Source organism: Gadus chalcogrammus, chromosome 8, assembly GCF_026213295.1.
Source record: "Gadus chalcogrammus isolate NIFS_2021 chromosome 8, NIFS_Gcha_1.0, whole genome shotgun sequence".
Classification (NCBI taxonomy): Eukaryota; Metazoa; Chordata; class Actinopteri; order Gadiformes; family Gadidae; genus Gadus; species Gadus chalcogrammus.
Window position 1 is genome coordinate 23,743,916 of NC_079419.1, and position 19,057 is coordinate 23,762,972.

The 19,057-nt window shown below is 45.5% G+C and overlaps 1 protein-coding gene across 1 annotated transcript in view; it reads right to left on the minus strand.

The window, feature by feature from the left end:
- Nucleotides 1-3,949: 3,949 nt before the first annotated feature.
- Nucleotides 3,950-19,057, minus strand: part of LOC130387953 (vertebrate ancient opsin-like) — an 84,678-nt gene continuing 69,570 nt past the window's right edge. The window contains exon 4 of the mRNA XM_056597246.1: nucleotides 3,950-4,177. Coding sequence (XP_056453221.1) covers nucleotides 3,950-4,177 — 228 coding nt within the window. The remainder of the gene's footprint in view (nucleotides 4,178-19,057) is intronic.

Below are 19,057 nucleotides of genomic sequence, written 5' to 3' on the forward strand. Positions count from 1 at the left end.
TCTCGACACGTCCACACACCACGCTGCCAGTGCCCCTTGATTGTGAAGTTGAAAGGTATACTAAAATGCAGTTTGGCGTCACGGAAAAGACAGTTACCTGCATTTGGAGAGGATGGGAACATTCACAAATAAAGTTATGGTCCTATTTCATTAAGATAATAAAATGTTATAGATTTGTCATACAAGAGATATTGCCACGTTTAAATGTTGTGTTACTTTTATTTCATTCACTGGGTTCACTGCAACTTTTAGTCATATCCTGAGAAATCTACAACCTCTAGATATTGTAAATTAGTAAACCAATCATACCCAAAATTTTTCACAAACAACCTTCAACCCTTAATTGTTGTATTATTTACCATTATAAATACTACGCTGTGTTCATATCCACTTCAATCTTTTTTGCAAAACTTTAAACTGATCCTCCATATGAGTTCAATGAAAAATGTATCTTTGGTAGAGTATTCCTCCCTCTCTCCTGGGGTCCCTCGTTGGGTCAAAGGTAACAATCATCGTGAGGCAAAGGTAACTCCTTTTTCAATGAGTTCTCCTCCCGATGGTCCAAGTCAAGGAGCCATTCACATTCTACACACCTGAGAGGCAAAGAGGAGGGGAGAGAGGAAGAGAGGAGAGAGTGAGATGGACAGATTGGGAGAGGAGAGATGGAGGACAGGAAGAAATACAGACTATAATAGGGGGAAAGAGAGAATGAGAAAGAGAGGGTGCAGGTGAGAGGAGCAGAAAGAGGAGAAATATATATATATATATATATATATATATATATATATATATATATAGAGAGAGAGAGAGAGAGAGAGAGAGAGAGAGAGATGAGAGATGAGATAGGCGAAAGAGCAGAAGAAAGGATAGAATGATTAAGTGCTTGAAGGAGAGGAGGATAGTGAGGAAGATGGAAATAACAAGGTGGGGAGGAGGACTTATTGATATATATCAAACTAACATTTGATTTTCCCCAAAGTTGTGGTTATGAAAAAATAGTGTGTGGGGGCGCTGTCACCAGGATTGTGTCCCTCCGGGCAACGACCCCCTCAGTTGGCGGAGAGAGGATATCTGGCAGCCTTCAACGGGGTTAATGAGACCTTATGTTGACTAATGGTTCTGACGAGGACGACCTGGACGCCTCCTCACCGCCGCGCCAATTACACAGGCGGGTCACGATAGTGCCGCTGCCCAAGGACGAAGTCAAACACAGGGAACCCTGTGTTTCACAAACTGAATCTTACAGTGGAGACACAGTGGACGCTGGTCCACTGTAAGGTGTTGAAAAGGATCCCAGAACAGACATGAGGACTCAGTGCCACTGGGCCCTCTTGTTTTGTCAAAGTGGAGCTTGCCTTTCTTTTTAATAGGCTTAATATGTCAAAAGGAATATACACACTCTGAACAATTTTAAACATTATAGCATACTTTGTCGAAGGGAGTCTTGTTCTGCGGTCCTGACATTCTGTTTATAGACTAAAACTTTAGCATATTTGTATCATAGCTTTTTAATTTGTTGACTGTGTAATAGTCGGGAGAAATTGTGATTTCTAACACAAATCTTTGTTGAGAGAGAACAAAGAAGAGGTTATATTCTCCAAAATGTTCTTTATAACAGAAACAAGCTTGCCAGATTGGACCATTAACTAGGTTCCTAATGTGTTTCAATCGTACCGGTGTGCATTCAAATGAAAAGGCATCCCGTAATCATAACTAAAAACAAAGATAGAAGCATCGATAACGTTATTCAGTCTTTTCATTGTTCTACTTTGTTTTTCACTACTATTGTCACAACGATGAAGTGTATTGCAACCAGCTTTCAGTGAAATTTTGAGCAACAAAATAAGGTTTATAGTGCTTTTGAAAAAAGAGTTTTTATTAAAAAACAATATTTACAACATTTAAACTTCCTCCGCTTTGGTTTCCTCTGCATATAAGACGAGACCGATACACTATGAGTTTCAAAAACAACGTTGACATTTATGATGATAGAAACATTTATTTGAAGAACTGCTTCTTTATTCATGTAGCACGACCAAAACGCATGGCAATCTGCAAACCTCCAAACTCATAGAAAAAGGAGCGTAACATCAAACACATAACAAACAATACTACATACTCGGGATGCAAGAAATACCCGAAAACTCGGGTATCGTACTACCACGGCGCGCAGAGCACCGCAAAGGCTTTTCAACAACAACAGAGATGGCTGCTGTAGAACAGTCTGTTGATTCACTATCAGATAGTATTAAACAAACTAAAAGAATAGACAACTGCACTTACAAAAATAATGAAAAAGAAAGATGTTGTTTCGTTGCTCAGTATTGTGTTGCCCGTTTATTTGCTCTGATTGGTTGTAGGCCTATCCAATGGCGTCGAGAGTTCTTTTGTCTGCGGCCGTTGGTGACACCCTTTGGAAATGGAGAATGAACGGAGAGGTGGTCTGTTGGTCTGTGTCATATCGCAGTATTTCCAAGCATAAATATGTTATCCAATAAGTTCAAACCACACAATCTGCTATTGAGAGAAGGGTGTATTATTTCAATACACCGCCAAAGTAGCTGTACGATGCTATAATGTTAGCATCGTGACGTTCCTGGTAAGCGGGATCATAAGTAACCCTAGTCTCACATCAATATACCATGGAGAAGAATTTATTTTGGACATTATATATCCTTCTTCAAAATGTTAACAAAATACGACAAAACGATTTTCCTTTCGAATAGGCCTATAACACATATTTTGCATTGTTTTCATTGTGTTCCTATGTTCAAACAATTGAACAAGACGGCCATGTTCTTCAGTTTCCAGCCGACCCAGAGCGAGCCGACGTATCGCGCTGACTCTGCTTTGACGAGTGCATAATGTCCGATGTTACCTCCTCTGACATTCTGGGTTGGAAGGAGGTCGTGGACACTGGCATTTATGAGCTTCACATTATGTTGGCAACATGACCTCCCTTGAGCCTGACGTATTGGTAAGGACAGGAGGAGATACATGTCGTGCTGTGCTTGTATGTTAAAAATGTGTGCGGAACGTCCAGCGGGCCGCAGGGCTCAGATGGCCTGTATTCAACACGGTTCTAAAATTAAGTGTGTCCTTTATTGTCAGGCAGTCGATAAAAGTCAGGCACTATTTTGGTATAATTTTTTTAACAATAAGTTCATTATTCTATAAATGTATTTCTATTAATTCTTATATTCTAAATGTTCTTGCCAAAAGCTGTTATATTAAAATAACATAAATCCTGTTTTTTCAAATCCTTTTTTCTTATTCTTGCGCATATTTACATACCATGTATCTACTCAAGCTGTGCATGCTACCAATGCTACAGATTATTAACGGCCAACCGACAGCGGCTGCCTTTAGTATGAAAGGGAAACATGAGGCAGGGGGGATAGATAGATACGATCATTACATTCTCCTTGTGCCGAGTAGGTTCATATTCATCTCATTGTCGGAGCAATATAATGGAAGACGGGCCAAATAAAAAACAATGCAGGGAAAACATCTGGGGAGAATTCCCAAGCAATCCTTATGCCCTTCCTCAGTGCCTTGTTTGTGTGTGGTTCCCACCTAAGTGCAAAGAAAAACATACCTGTTAATGTTAACACCCTTCCCCTGCTGCTAAACCGTAGTCCGGAAGGACAGACAACCCCCCCCCCCCCCCCCCCCTGTTAACGGATGCAGGCTGATGCAACAGAGCAGCATCAAGTACAATGAGTCTGCCTGGCCACCCTCCTCTGGGCCCGCCACCCGCCACAGGGTCTCTCCACGGCGCCCTCGGCTGTGTGGGGGGTCCTGGGGTTAGACGTCTGGATGGGTGTGTGTGTGTTTGATCTTGGAGGGGTTTGGGTGCGATGGGGGTGGGGTGTGTGTGTGTGTGTGTGTGTGTGTCTGTGTGTGTCTATGTCTGTGAGTCGGTGTGTGCTTGAGGGGGATGGGGTCATCAGCCATCCGCACCTTCGGGCGGCTGGTCTAGGGAGGCCACCATGACGGCCATGTTGTGGTCGCCCGCACCGATGCCTTCGGTGACCCAAGTGTTGTTGCCTGCGCCGTTGCCCGCGACGACGGCGCCGGCCCTCACGGCCTTGGTGACCACCTTGGAGGTGCTCTTGATGCTGGACCCTCGCTTGGGGGTCTGGCAGCGCAGCAGTGCCTGGAAACACCTGTAGAACTGGGGCACGCACACACACAAACAAACACAGTATGTGCACACACACATACACACACACACACACACACACACATATGCACACATGTATACTCAAGAACACATGCACACACAAACCCAAGCATATAAGAACACATACAATTCCACAAGAAGACACACACGGACACACACACACAATCAAAAAACGAACAAACGCTGCACACAGGACCACACTTATTGACCCATGTTACAAGAAGACACACACATAGAGATGAACAACTGTGATGGAGGTTTGTTACCAAGGCCACATGGTTAATTGTGATTAGTTGTATACTATTTATTTATCGTTATGAATGTACTCACAACACATTATTAATATTTTCACAATAAGGAAACAAGATAAGATCGTTCATATCTGTTTATTGATCTGTTGCTTTGTTGCAGAGTCGGGGTATCTGCGATCACAGTCCCTGTAAAGAAATATAATATGAATTGGTGCTCACAAAATGCGATGAGCAGTGATACATATACATGGTGATACAATATCAATATGAATAATGATTTGTAATAAAGTGTTTGTCAATTGTTTACTTACCCAGTCTGTTGAGCATTTTTTAAAGTTCCGGGGGGGGAAATACTGGAAGGGACAGGAGAGGTGAAGAATATTCTGTACTGCAACATGAATAAGATCTACACGCACATGCAAACACACACACACACACATACATACACACTCACACACAGTTGGATGCAGACTAAAACAACACAAATTGATTTGGGTCTTCCAAATAGACCCTTCAATAGCATTATTCAATTGCCACATAATGTAGCCTATTTCTGTATCCCTTAATTAACCCTGCAATCTGTCCTCTGCTCTCTCCCTTTCTCACCCCCTCCAGCATTCTCATCCTTCCTTCCTCAGTCTAGCTCTCACGCTCTCTAGATTCTTCACATCTCTCCCCCTCTCTTTCTTTATCTGTATCACTCCATTATCTCCCACACTCTCTCCTCCTGTCCTCTACCTCTCTCTATCTTGTTCCGAGTCTCTCCCTCTAATTCTGTGTGTGGATAATGATTCATAATTACGGCAGCAGATTGGAGCCCCCCTCCTCTCACATAAGGGTCCCAGCTTGGAGGAGATGGCCCTCTCTGAGATGTTCTTACATTTATTTCCCTACACCAAATTTACTACTAGAAGCAAAGTGTAGTGTCTCCTGATCCCAAACTCTATCATCCCTAACTCTCTCTCCTGATCCCTAACTCTCTCTCTCTCTCTCTCTCTCTCTCTCTCTCTCTCTCTCTCTCCCTCTCTCTCTCTCTCTCTCTCTCTCTCTCTCTCTCTCTCTCTCTCTCTCTGACGGAGCTGGTCGTGTTGAGAGTAGTGCGTAATCGTTTTCTGTTTTTTGTGCCAATGTTGGCGTCTTTTTTATTTATTTATTTTCTAACAAGTAGCTTTCTAAAGGCAAGTGTAACTTTGTCTAAAAAGGTTGCGTTTGACCGGCTTGGCAGCTGCAGTTTTACTGCAAACAAACATTTGGTAGAATGGTCACGACAGGTGGTTCCGCAAAGCCCCATCTCGTACTCGCTCCCAGGCATGGCTGAAGGTGCGTGCTGGACGCCTCGGTTACAGTGGAGCAGGGGCGATTCTAGGGAGTGTGGGGGCCCTAGGCAGAGGATTGTTGACGGGGGGGGGGGGGGGTAAGGAGCGATTGTTGACGGGGGGGGGTATGGAGCGATTGTTGACGGGGGGGGGGGACAGGGGGGAGCGATTTTTTATTTTTTTTTGGCTCTAGGGGGCCCCCTAGTAGTGGCCCGGGGCCCCAAGCAATTGCCTGGTATGCCTAATGGGATGCAGCGCCTCTGCAGTGGAGGATGTTTTTATTGGCAATGTGCGAGGTAATTGGTGGTGGAAAGAAAATCAGATCTGCCTCCCGTATGAATAAAGCCATTGTGTTTTTTTTATCGGAAACCGCTTTGGTGGATAAATTGATCGAGGAAGGGCTTGTTATTAAGGACTTATTTGTTTTACCTCTATCGTCCCCTGCCAATAGGGTTGTTCTCTCTAATGTACCCCCTTATTTTGAAGATGAGATTTTGGAGAGGATCCTCTCCAGATACGGGAAACAAACGGCACCGATAAGGCCGGTTCTAGTCGGCTTTAAAAAGCAGACTTTATTTCATGTGGAGAGCTTCAGATTGCAAACGTTCATGATTTTGAGTGAACAGCATCGGGAGCTGGACGTGGCTGTTAAGCTGACGCAGGGAGGAAAGGACTATGTTATATACATTTCCTCAAACTCCATGAAATGTTTCGCTTGTGGAGAACACAGACATTTCAGGGGATCATGCCCGGGTACAGAGCAGGGGGGACGGCCTTCTGGGGCCAAGAACACTGCAGGTACAGATGCAGCGACGGCGAGTCTGGGGATCCGGCGCAGGGTGAACGCATGCCCGGTCCCGCACCAACACCAACGGTACCTGTTGCGGAGACACCCGGTCCCGCACAGGGACGCGGGAAGTGGGGGTGCTTAGGGTGCTGCAGCACCCCCCTGGCGGTCCCTGGCTGTAATTTTTTTTTGAGTAGAATTTTATCATACAACATGATTTTTCATGAAATTATTGACATCCACCGTTTTTGTTATATTTATCATATTAGCATTTCATTTTATTTAGGACATTGTCTGTGTAGGCTGACGTAGTCTATGACGCACAACGCAGAACAATGCTATGTGCGCGACGGGAAAATTCGAAAAGTCAAGCTTGTTACAAGTGCAATGTGTCACAGAAAATAAGTATTTTCCGATTCTTTTGGCCCCAAGAAGGCAAAACTTTGCGATGAAAACACCAGCCGGACATCCAATTCCCTGCATTCCGTATGTGATCTGTTCATAGCTGAATATGGTACTATGCTGATTTTACATAAGCATGTTTGTGTTCAACATCTGTTGTAGTGCAAAACAACAGGTGTAAAATGTTGCTGGCCATATTAATAGACACGTTGAATGTTATCGTTTTGATTCTGGAATCCCGCACGTAAACTGGTTGGCAAAAAAAGAGCAAAGACGGACGGTTCACTTGACGGAGAAATCGTCACTTTCCTCATATCAGACAACTCGTAACTCTGGATGAAAATGAAGACTTTCTTTTACTGTCACTTTCCTTTGTAAACCGTTAGAAATAACCTCCTGAATCCTTGTTATAACGCTGTGTATAATCCCGGACTGCAACAGCTTGTCGGCATGTTGTTAGTGTGTGAAATTCAGCACAGTATCAGCCGAGTTGACATTTCCACATTGTTTACTTGCTGACGTTTGTGAATAACAGTGGCTAGTTGGCAGAGTTAGTCTTTTTACACACCAGAAGAGTGTTTATCAGAGCGGAGCGCTGAATGTGACGTCACCCTTCATCTCGTCTCTGTAAACATTGGATGTTGCGCAGCATTTATTATGACGTCATTATATAGACTCTCTCTCAGCACCCCCCACTCGGACTGACTTCCCGCGTCCCTGGTCCCGCACCATTACCAACGGGACGTATTGCGGATTTACCGACACCTGATCCCGCACCTTTGGCACCGGGACCGGTTGTGGACTCCCAGATCCCTGGTCCTTCTGGTGCTGGAGCACAGGGGACGTTCAACTGGCGGGAGAAAGTTTTTTTCTGACACCTCAGCGCCCACCGACCAGCGAAGCTGATGAGGACCCAGGGATCGCCGCATCGCTGGAGGACGCCACGGAGGAGGGCGCAGAGATCGCAGCGTCGCTGGAGGACGCAGAGATCGCCGCGTCGCTGGAGGAAGCCACTGAGGACGACGCAGAGATCGCCGCGTCGCTGGAGGATGCCGCTGAGGAGGACACGCACCGAACGGCGGGTTTGCAGCAGCTGAAACCGGCCAGTCAACCAGAACGGAGCAGCGGCAAGCGTAAAGCGAAGAGCCGTGTGAGCCAGGCGGGGGCGAAAACTGGGCGCAGAACGCGCTCTTTAGAGAGGAGTGGGGCGCTTTCTGGGAATGAATCAGAAATTGATTTTAACGAGTACCAGGAAGTGACCATGGAGAATGTGCAGCAGCCGGTACAGGGGGAAAGTGTGGAGTTTCCAGGGAAGTTTGTTCGGAAGGGTAAGCAAAAAATTTCTGGACGACACAAAGGGTCAGCGTAAGATAAGCCTTACATCTTTCTTTCCTGACTATAATTTGTTTCTCTTCTCCTCTACTGCGGCTTTAAGGAATGCCACCATGAAAGAGCTTACCATACAGAAGCGTTTCCGCATCAAGAAACTGCAGAGTACAGTAAGGGCTGAATTAAGTAGTCAGGCCAAATCCACAGTACCTCCCAATTAGTGTTCATAACTTGTTTTTACGGTTGGTTTTTCTTACCATCTTCATGGCCATTATTCTTGGGACCCTAAACATCAATAGCTGAAGAAATGCTAAGAAAAGAGCGGCACTACTGGAATACATTCATCTTAAACAGTCCTCTGTTATCTTTTTACAAGAGTGTCACTCCGACCAAGATAACCAGCCTCAGTGGGAAATGGAATGGAAGGGACCAGTGTTTTTGAGTCATGGTTCTAGTGTTAGTGCTGGAGTAGCTACTCTTCTCTCTCCTGGTCTACCTTGGCAAGGTTTGTCTCATGTACGCATAATAGCAGGACGCCTACATAGGGTTGATGCCTCCTTAGATGGAATGGTTTTGTCTTTCTTCAATATCTATGCTCCTTGCCTAGGCCAGGAGAGATCTGGTTTTTTTAAAGCACTGTCTGACGCACTAAAAAGCTGCCCCCCAGATAATGTTCTTATTCTAAGTGGGGATATTAACTCCACACTGGACCACACTTTGGATAGGAACCATGAAGAGCCTCATCCCCAATCAGCCAATGAGACCGTATTTATGTCAGAAAAGAAGACCAGTATCACCCCGATGGGCCTGTCTGACCATCACTATGTCACTGTGTCAATTGTCACCAAACTTTATAGGCCGAAGAGCCCGTACTGGCGTTTTAACAGTAGGTTACTTCAGGATCAGGGGTTTGTGAGTTCTTTCACCTTTTTTTGGGAGACCTGGAGGGTGGAGAAAGCACGATGTAAGTCCCTAACACAGTGGTGGGACCCTGGGAAAGTCCAGATTAGATTGTTTTGTCAGCAATATACCGCAAATTCCACCAGAGAGGTAAAGGAAAAACTTGAAGCTCTAGAACAAGAGATTTTATTTATAACTGTGAAGGCCAGTGGTAGGGATATGGCAGGTTTTGAGACCTATCTGAACCAGAATAAGTTGCAACTCAGGAGCCTTCTGGAGGATAGGGGGGAGGGGGCAATAGTGAGAGCCCGCTATTTACTTTATGCAGACATGGATGGCCCCACAAATTTTTTCTTTGGACTGGAGAAGCGGACATCAAAAACTGAACATATGCAGTGTCTCAAGCTCCCTGGTGGAAGAGAAACAACTGACCCAGCAGACATCAGGTCACTTTCAATGTTTTTTTTACGAAGATCTGTTTAGAGCTGAAGATTGTGATGTATCTGCGGGGGATGAGCTCCTGCAAGATCTACCACGATTAGAAGAGGAGGAGGCCCTGAGTCTAGAGCACCCCCTCTCCTACAGTGAGCTCACTCAGGCGGTGCAACAGCAGAACTCTGGCCGGTCGCCTGGTTTAGATGGTCTGTCGGGTGAATTCTACAAGGCTTTCTGGTCTCTTTTAGGGCCTGACCTGCATACCGTCCTCCAGGAGTCTGTTGAACAGGGAAATCTCCCTTTGAGTTGTCGCAGGGCAGTCCTGTCTTTGCTCCCCAAAAAAGGGGATTTGGGATACTTAAAAAATTGGCGCCCTGTCTCCCTCCTATGCGTGGACGCAAAGATTTTCTCCAGAGCACACACCAACAGGTTAAAGGCTGTAGTAGGCTCAGTGGTCCATAGAGATCAAACATACTGTATCCCAAATCGATCGATTTTTGATAACCTGTTTCTGGTTCGTGACATCATAACCACAGCAGTCTATCATCAACTGAACCTGGGCCTTCTCTACTTAGACCAGGAGAAGGCTTTTGATCGGGTCGATCATGGTTTTCTGTTTAGAACTTTGGAGGCTTTTGGGTTTGGTCCAGTTTTCATAGGCCTCATCAAGTTGCTATATAAAGACATTTCTAGCATCCTTAAGATAAACGGCTCACTCACCAGACCTTTCTCTGTGTTTAGAGGAATACGGCAGGGGTGTGGCCTCTTTGAGCTTCTTTATGCAATTTCTATTGAACCTCTCCTTGTAATGCTGAGGGCACGCCTGAGCACCATCGCTGCACCAGGGATTCCACAGGCCCCTATCGTGTCACTTACAGCCTATGCGGACGACGTAACAGTGATTTTGCAGTCGCAGGAGGATGTGCAGGTGCTTTCCCAGGTTTTACAAACCTACCAAAGAGCCGCATCCGCTAAGGTTAACTGGGAGAAATGTTCTTCCCTATTAATCTGAGATTGGCAGGACTCAACACCACCGGTTCTGCCACAACGTTGTGCCTGGAATTTGGAGGGGTTTAAATTTTTGGGGGTATATCTGGGAACGGTTGGATATATGAGTAAGAACTGGGAGGGGATGGAGGAGAAGATAACAGGTCGGTTGCAACGCTGGAGGTGGACTTTACCGCAGCTCTCATATAGAGGGCGGGTGCTGGTGGTCAATAACCTGGCGGCATCAATGTTGTGGCACAAAGCGTTTGTACTTGACCCCCCTGTCTCAATCCTCTGTAGTCTCCAAAAGGCTTTTGTAAATGTATCTGGGATGGCTATCATTGGCTGGCCCCGGGGGTTTTGTGTCTGCCAGTGGCTGAAGGAGGGCAGGGACTGATTCACCTGTCAAGCAAGGTTGCCTCCATGAGACTACAGACAGCTCAATGTCTCCTCTATGCACCGGACAGTGTGCTTTGGGTTTCCTTTGCAAGGTCAGTGATGTATGGCATCAGGGCTTTTTCACTGGACAGACATTTCTTTCTGATGGCGAATTTTCAATGGATACAAGGGTTTCATCTACCTTTTTTCTATAAATCTGTTTTGGAAGCATGGAATATACTAACTGTGTCTAGAACTCCGGATCAAAACTATGGTACAGAAGAGCTCCTTTTTTTTAATCTTCTCATGCCCACTCAGGAGAGAGTCGGGGATAGCCTGATCTTGCCAAGCTGGGAGACCTGCTGGACCATGAGAATGGGAGGTGGAAGTTGGCACTGGAGGTTAGTGCCCAGACTGGACTGAGGTCTCTGCGCCTGGTGGCTGACCTGTTGGGTAGGCTCAGACTCTCCCTCCCGACCAGTCTGTGCTGCAGCAAACAGCGTTGTAGCTGGAACACCAGAACAGGTGGCTTTCTCTGATCTTCGGATATCTCCCAGGTGTGCATCGAGAGGAGGGGGACACCTGTTGACTTTTAATGCTCTTACTGATTTAAGTTTAGCCTCAGTTGAACGAAAGTCACTTAATAACATATGCAGCATATCCTTGTTTTTCAATCAGCTGGTCAGTAGTCCAGACACCAAGTGGCGGGAACACGGACAGTTTCCACCAGACTTTTCTCCCACATGGCGGTTGCTGTGGGGGATTTGCAGTGGCGCGTCCTTCACTTGGCCATCCCAACTAATCGCTTTGTCTCTAGGTTCAACTATGACGTCATGCCAACCTGCCCTTTCTGCCCGGCCTCGGACACGGTTTTTCATTTTTTCACTGAATGCTTTTTAACCACAATCTGTTTGTTTCCTCAATGAGGTACACTAAGGGGAGAAAAGGGGAATGCACATTGGCAAATTTCCTATTTGGGCAGGCAAAGCTGGCCATCTATAAAACCCACAAGACTGAGATGGAGGAGGGCAATGGGAAAGACTTGGTGGGGGTGTTTAAATCGATGGTCAGGACCAGGGTGGCAGCTGATTTTGCATACCTTAAAACATTGGTTCTCAAAGTGCGGCCCGCGGGCCAATGGCGGCCCGCAGAAACATTCCTGGCGGCCCGCAAAGACATACAGATGTAAGTTAAAATATATATTAATATTAATTTGAACAAAATAAATAAATATAAAGAGAAAAGTCGACTATCTCTAGCTAATTAAATCCTGTTATATTTGTTAGTTTTAATCCGACTGTACATTACTTTGAAAGGATGAACCTCAGTTTCTTGATTTAGACCTCACTTGACCTCACTCCCAGAGGTCAAGAGGTCCACGGTGCAATGTTTTTTTTCACCACTGGGATGATGACGGCGTTTCCCGCCAATTATTTTTCCTTTGGCGGCCCTTAGTCAAATTCTGGGTTCCTAAATTGGCCCTCAGCTGTCAAAACTTTGAGAACCCCTGCCTTAAAATGACTGATGAGCTTTTGTTTTTCAATCAGCGGTGGTACATTGGTGGTGCTATATGTTCAGTGGACTCCACTGATGGAATCTCTTTCCGGTTTTAGCTGAAATAGTTTTTATTTTTTAGCTTTTGTTCTTTTGATTTAACAGAAAGGAAAGATGAGGTACGTTCTTTTTTGATGTATCACATGTCGGATTGATGAAATAAAAGTATTTAAAAAGTCAAAGTCTCTCTCTCTCTCCCTCTCCCAACTCTCTGTCTCTCTTTCTCTCTCCTCCTGATCCCTCTCTCTCTCTCTTTGTCTCTCTCCCTTTGTCTCTCTCTCTCCCTCTCCCTCTCCCAACTCTCTGTCTCTCTTTCTCTCCCTCTCCCAACTCTCTCCCTCTCTTTCTCTCTCCTCCTGATCCCTCTCTCTCCCTCCCCCATCTCTCTCTCTCTCCTCCTGATCCCTCTCTCTCATATCTCCCTCCCCCATCTCTCTCTCTCTCTCTCTCTCTCTCTCTCTCTCTCTTTCTCTCTCTCTCTCTTTTTTTCTCTCTCTCTCTCTCTCTCCCTCTCTTTCTCTCTCTCTCTGATCCCTATCTCCTGCCTCCCGCCTCCTTCACACCACTCCACCACACTCCTCTCCTCCATGTGCTATACACCTGGATTGTCACCTCATTATTTTCTTGTCTGTTTGTGTGTGTATATTTCCTTCCTTTCACTGCCTTTATCTAAAATGCACACATTTTGTATTAATAATCCTTGTAAAATGTTATTCAATGAGAGGCTAGTCTACTAAGCAATCTACATACTTAAGTCATCTCAGATTTGAAACACATTGCAAGAGCTGCTAAGTCCATGAATAGCACAAGTTATATCCCAGGATAGTTAACAATACTAACTATTTCCAAGTGAATCAAACAGAGTACCATACGAGCGGACAGGTGCCCTCAGACAGGAAGGAGAAGGTAACCCAGCTGTCAGAACCCGATAAATAGTGAATGGCCTGCTCTATTTACTTCACACCATGCCATAAACCGGATACACAGGTCCGCCTGGATGTTTGTATCATGATAATGTGCAGGTTCTTTCCTTAATGCCAAGCCTCAGACTCTGTACTCGGCTCCCCGAGTTTGCCACCAGCTCCAATGTATCCAATCTTGTTGATAGACAGACGGACACATGCTGCATTATTGATGTGGGCATGCACCTGAGGGGTCGGAGGTGTGAGGAGGTGGAGTGTGAGGAGGTGGAGATGTATGCAGCAGCGCACACGTCTCCCTCTGAAGTGGCGTCCCTTGATTAAACATAGTGTACTTAGTATACTCCCTGCATTTTCATGTATACTTATAGTCTACTACATTTTCTCAAGAGATGCAAATACCTGCATGACGAGTCCACGTCACCTCTCGCCCGCCCTGGCCTTCCATAGACGGAGAAAGATTGAACACATCTCAGAAGAATTCAGTTTTGAACAGGGTTCACGTTGTCATATAGATAGATAGATAGATAGATAGATAGATAGATAGATAGATAGATAGATAGATAGATAGATAGATAGATAGATAGATAGATTAGTAAGCTGTTGATTAACAAGTCTTTCCATACCGCCCTGCAGTGGGGAGCTGTCAGATAGGCCGAAGCAGTCAAACTACTACCCAACTCCAGCCTAGCAACAAAGTCCAGACATTGATAGATGGAGGGACGGATTGGGGGCAGGGCAGGGCAAGGGAATGGATGGAGTCAGGTAGAGGAGGTGCAGACAGAGATGCAGCGATGATGAGTTACAGAGAGAGAGATGGACAGTGAGTGCTTCTCCTATGCAGAGATGGAAAGTTTTTTGAGCCTCTGGAGAAGGCATGGCACCTTGGGTCAGTACAGAGGTGGGAGACTGACAGACAAACGGATGGAGTGTGACAAGGAGATGGAAGCGGAGAATAAGCAGATCCTTAAAGGCTATTATGTAGAGGAAGGCTGGACGCGGCCGAGAAGAGTCATGGGAGAGCTGTTGGAGAGAGTTCTGATGTTTGCATTCAGAGCGGAGCGATGTGCCAAGGGTACTGGATAATGGCAGGAAGCGGAGGGTCAAAGCTCATGAATATTTAAGCTTGGCTTGCACTTTATGTATTTTCGGTACACCTGCAAAACCATGTTTTCTTTACTTATATGCTTTCGCAAAGGTGAAAACCTTTATGTTCGTAGTCATGTAAACATTTTTGTTTTTTTCATTCGAATAATGCATAATATATTTCCCTACACAATCAATCGCTTAATCACATTAGATATTCAAACGATTTCCTTTCCTTGCGTAAAGGTTGGTCAAGAGTAACCTATGCTAAAGGAAGGTTAAAGAATGCATCAAGGCACCTTTCCTAACCATTTTTAGAATACGAACCACCTTTTCTCCAAGTACTTCCGGGTCATCTCCATCGGAAAGGAATGCAAAAAAATTTATTGGTTCAGTATCCAACCCTGCTTCCAGCACACAAGTTGAGGGGGGATGACATCCCCCTTTGGAATTAAAATGATCAAAATCATCCCCCTTCTGAAACAGCCATCCCCCCTTCCCATCCCCTTTTATTTTATCAATTAATGTGGAAATATTACCGCTATTTCATTATAGCGGTTTCCTTTTTCAATTCGGCGCAAGCAACGTTACTTTTCCCAGGGACAGATTTGACAGCGATACTTCATTCTCGGGCAGCATGCTATTGCGCAAGCACGCAGGCGTACTTGCGCAATAGTGCCTCCACGAGCTCTCATTCCACACCGTACGAAACAGACACTGGTAGCGTGAAGCAGTCTCTGCATCTCCGACATCGCTTCCGCAGGCAACTCTGTCCCCTTTTCTCCCTTTCATTCCAACCCGTGAGCAACGCTAGTCTCCCTTCTCTTCCGAATGCATTTTTGAAAAAAAAGAATAAGAATCAGTTTCTAAAATCCTTAAATGTGAAGCATGCCTCCGAATCGTGTGATGCGTCCGATCAGCTGCGTTTTTGGGGATAAAATAAGAGCGATGACATGACAGTAGTCATCGCTCTTATTTGCGACCATTTGCGACCAAGAGAAGCCTGGTCGCAAATGGAATGAGAAAGCGCACAGCCTTGTCTGAAAGTGCAGGATATTCGCTGCGTCGCTGCACCCAAAAGTCCAGAAATGTCTGGCCTCTGAAGGCAGACTTCAACGTCTCGTCACAGGACGATTTTGTACAATTTTTGCTTCCCCTACTCATCGTCACAGCAGTTAGTCAATGCAGGTTTAAGATCATTGCATATGATGGGTACATGCAAAACATTTTTTTAACGGTTGCTTCATCTTCAAAAAATTGCTTCAAAAAATCGTTCATACGCCGCGTACCACTAGAGGGCGCTCGCGTACCACCAGTGGTACGCACAGATTGAGAACGGCTGTTCTAGATGATCCAGTTGATTGAACACACCCATAACGTGAGGGTGCGTGACACTCTAACTGGAATTAGTATGAGGGATGGGGTCGGCATTCCTGACTGTCGTCACGCCACGGCAGCAATTGTAGCCATCACCGTTTGAGGTCTTGGCTTCCTCTCTGCCGTCGCCCACCAGCCTCACCACAACTCTTCCGTTACTCTGTCATCAAGCCACTGCGCCTGCTGTATCTCATTGTTTGGGTCTCAGCTGAGCAGCAGCTGATCGAAGCTGGCGTCATTGAGCTAGTTGACGCTAGGGCTGTGCCGATTATTTAATAGTCGTCCTGACTGCCAGACCGCATGGCGGTTCACATGCTACACTCGGCTTTCCAATTCAGGATGGGGGAGGGGAGAGAGGGGAGAGGAGAGGTGTATTTGGATAATAGGCTGCATTCGGCTTGTGGATATCCATATAGCAAGGGAAATCTGGCTCTTAGATATGGACCTTGTCAGAAACAAAGTTTAACAATACCTGTTAGGTGCCATTTTTGACCTCCCTGCTTGGAAAGGTTGATGGAACAGTGTAACAGGACACTGTTCAGATGTAACACACCACCATCCTGGCCACTGTCTCTGCAGGAGCTAAAGGCAGCCTCTGAGCGGGACCCAGTCCTCTACTGGGTCTCTCTTCTCTCACCAAGAATATCACCACAGATAACGGCCCTCAAAGTCCCTGCCGATTTCGCTACACGCCTTATAAGCATCCATCATGTTCAACCTGTGTATTCTCAATCCCATGCCCACTGCAGTGTTTAACACCGTTTCGTTACCTCGTCCAAGGATGCTCCTTCACACAGGCCATCCGTCAAAATCCATGTGCCCCAGGCGTCTTCCCATCCTCTCTCATGCTGGGACGGGACCTCTACCGGCACCTCGACAGGCTTGTTCCTCTGGGGTTAGAGCCTCAGCCAACAGAAGCAGATGAAGCAACCATTTCACAAGTCAAAACCAGCCAGGGTGCCAGATTTCGCCACCTCAGACTGGGGGAGTGTCCCTAGGACTTACCGGGACAATAAAATGGCGTCATACTGGTCCTCTCCTTACAAGTCAACCATCAACTGGATCCCAGCCAACTACCTTCTCAACAATGGCACTCACCATCTCCCAAAGGAGCCACCTCCGCCACACACATCCCGAGCCATACCGTCAGCATGGCAGGAGACACTCCTCAGCTGCCTCAGCTTTATGTCCCCCTGCCTGCACACGTTCGAGCCCTGGAAACAACCTTTCATCTTGAAATCCTGCCGGGAGGAGGAAATGTTATGTCTGTTCACTGGGTCATCAGTGATGCAGTGAGTTATTTCATATTACTGCAATCATTGAGTTATGCCTGAGTGATTCTTTGGTCTGTCTGTTGGTGTCCTCAAGTAGTAAATCAGTAAGGTGATCCTTCTTAAAACAAAACCCCACCCCCTGATATAGTGTGAAATATCTTCCTGTAAGTTACTTTCCATTGTCAGATCCCAAGGTAGCGAACATCAAACATACTCAACATGAAAGCACAAATGATACTGCATAAGATCTTATGAAAATACAATCTATGGCAATCTTGTAGATACAATACACAAACTGTATGGAAAAAAAATTCTCGCAGTTTTAACTCTGTACGCTATAGAATTTGTTGGAGCTTTTACATTGTGAACATTTTCCCTATGCAGCGTTTTCTTTGATTTGTTGAGCAGAACCATGTGGGATGGGGAAGATTGCCCTGAATATAGGATAACTTTTTTTTAAAAAGGTCAATTTTTTCCTGAAATGGAAATATGGTAATATACCTCTTTTGTAGTCAAACACACTATATGTATATCCTATCTTTACTTTTAATAATTTGTTTCTTTACTTTCAAATAGGAAACAGTATTGATTATTTTAACAATGAACTCAACCATATTCACTTTGGGTCTTGGAAATGTAACCTCCTTTTCATTGAATGCCGTGTCTGACGGATGGGGGAGTGGTATTTGCCGACGGAGCCAAGATCTGAATGGCTGACGGATCCGTTGCAGACTGAAAAGTAAACATTTTATCAACTTCTGAACGCAGGAGACGGAGCTGACGGAACAGACGGACCCACAATGCAGTTCGGGATCGCCCCATGCAAAGTCAATGAGATCCGTCAACGGACGGATGCAGTGGGCAACAACCGTTACGCCTCGTGCCGACTGTCAGTCAAAGGACTCAGAAGGCGTGGCTGACGGATGGGGGAGGTTTCCAGGGTCGTCAGAGCCCGAGTAGTGTCAAAGTGCTTAAATTTGCATACGTGATCTGATTGGATGACGGATCCGTCGCTGCCGAAAAAGTTGACCATGTTTCATCTTTTTGACGGATCCTTCAGCGCACGGATCCATAATGCATTGTGCGTCCGTCCCCATTCAAAGTCAATGGGGATCAGTCAACGGACGGAGGCAGTTGGCACGAGGCGTTACTGTCCTTCTCAACACTCTCTGATCTCACTAAAAGGCTAGCAGCACGAAATCAGGGGATATTTACAATAGAAAAAAACTGTGATTAATCGCGAGTTAACTATGCAATTAATGCGATTAATCAAGATTAAATATTTTAATCGCTTGACAGCACTAATTTATATATATAGTATAGTATAGGCCGGGCATAGTGTAGGGTTCTCCCGACACAACAAAAAGTGTCGCTGCGCAATCATCTTTCATCTTAAATAGGGCTGTAGTGACGAAGATATTACATTTTTAAACGGTCTAATTGGTTAAAACATGTTTTATTGGATAACAATTCAAAGCAAAACTGCAAGTAAGCGGCTTTCGGATCCACTCTTGGTCAGAATCTGACTCGCTCACGGCAGAGTCTACAATATTTGACAATACTACATGGCTGGGACCCAATTGCTTAGGGTGCCATGAAATGAAAAAGTTAGTCGAGAATGTCAGTCTTGAGCCCGGCCGGGACAGACGCTACCAAACGAACCGTACAAACCATAAACCCCAAATCGTGACCTGCGAACCCCACGGTGTGGATGTTTTATTTGAAGGCGTTCTACCCCTAGTCTCTGCCCTTACTGGAGCTACTGGGCTGGTAATGGGAGCATATTATTCAGCCATTTATTATGTTGACATTTCTTCATAGTCATTGAGGAGACTCTTTTGTCCAAAGTGAAATTGGATTCAAATGTATTCGGGG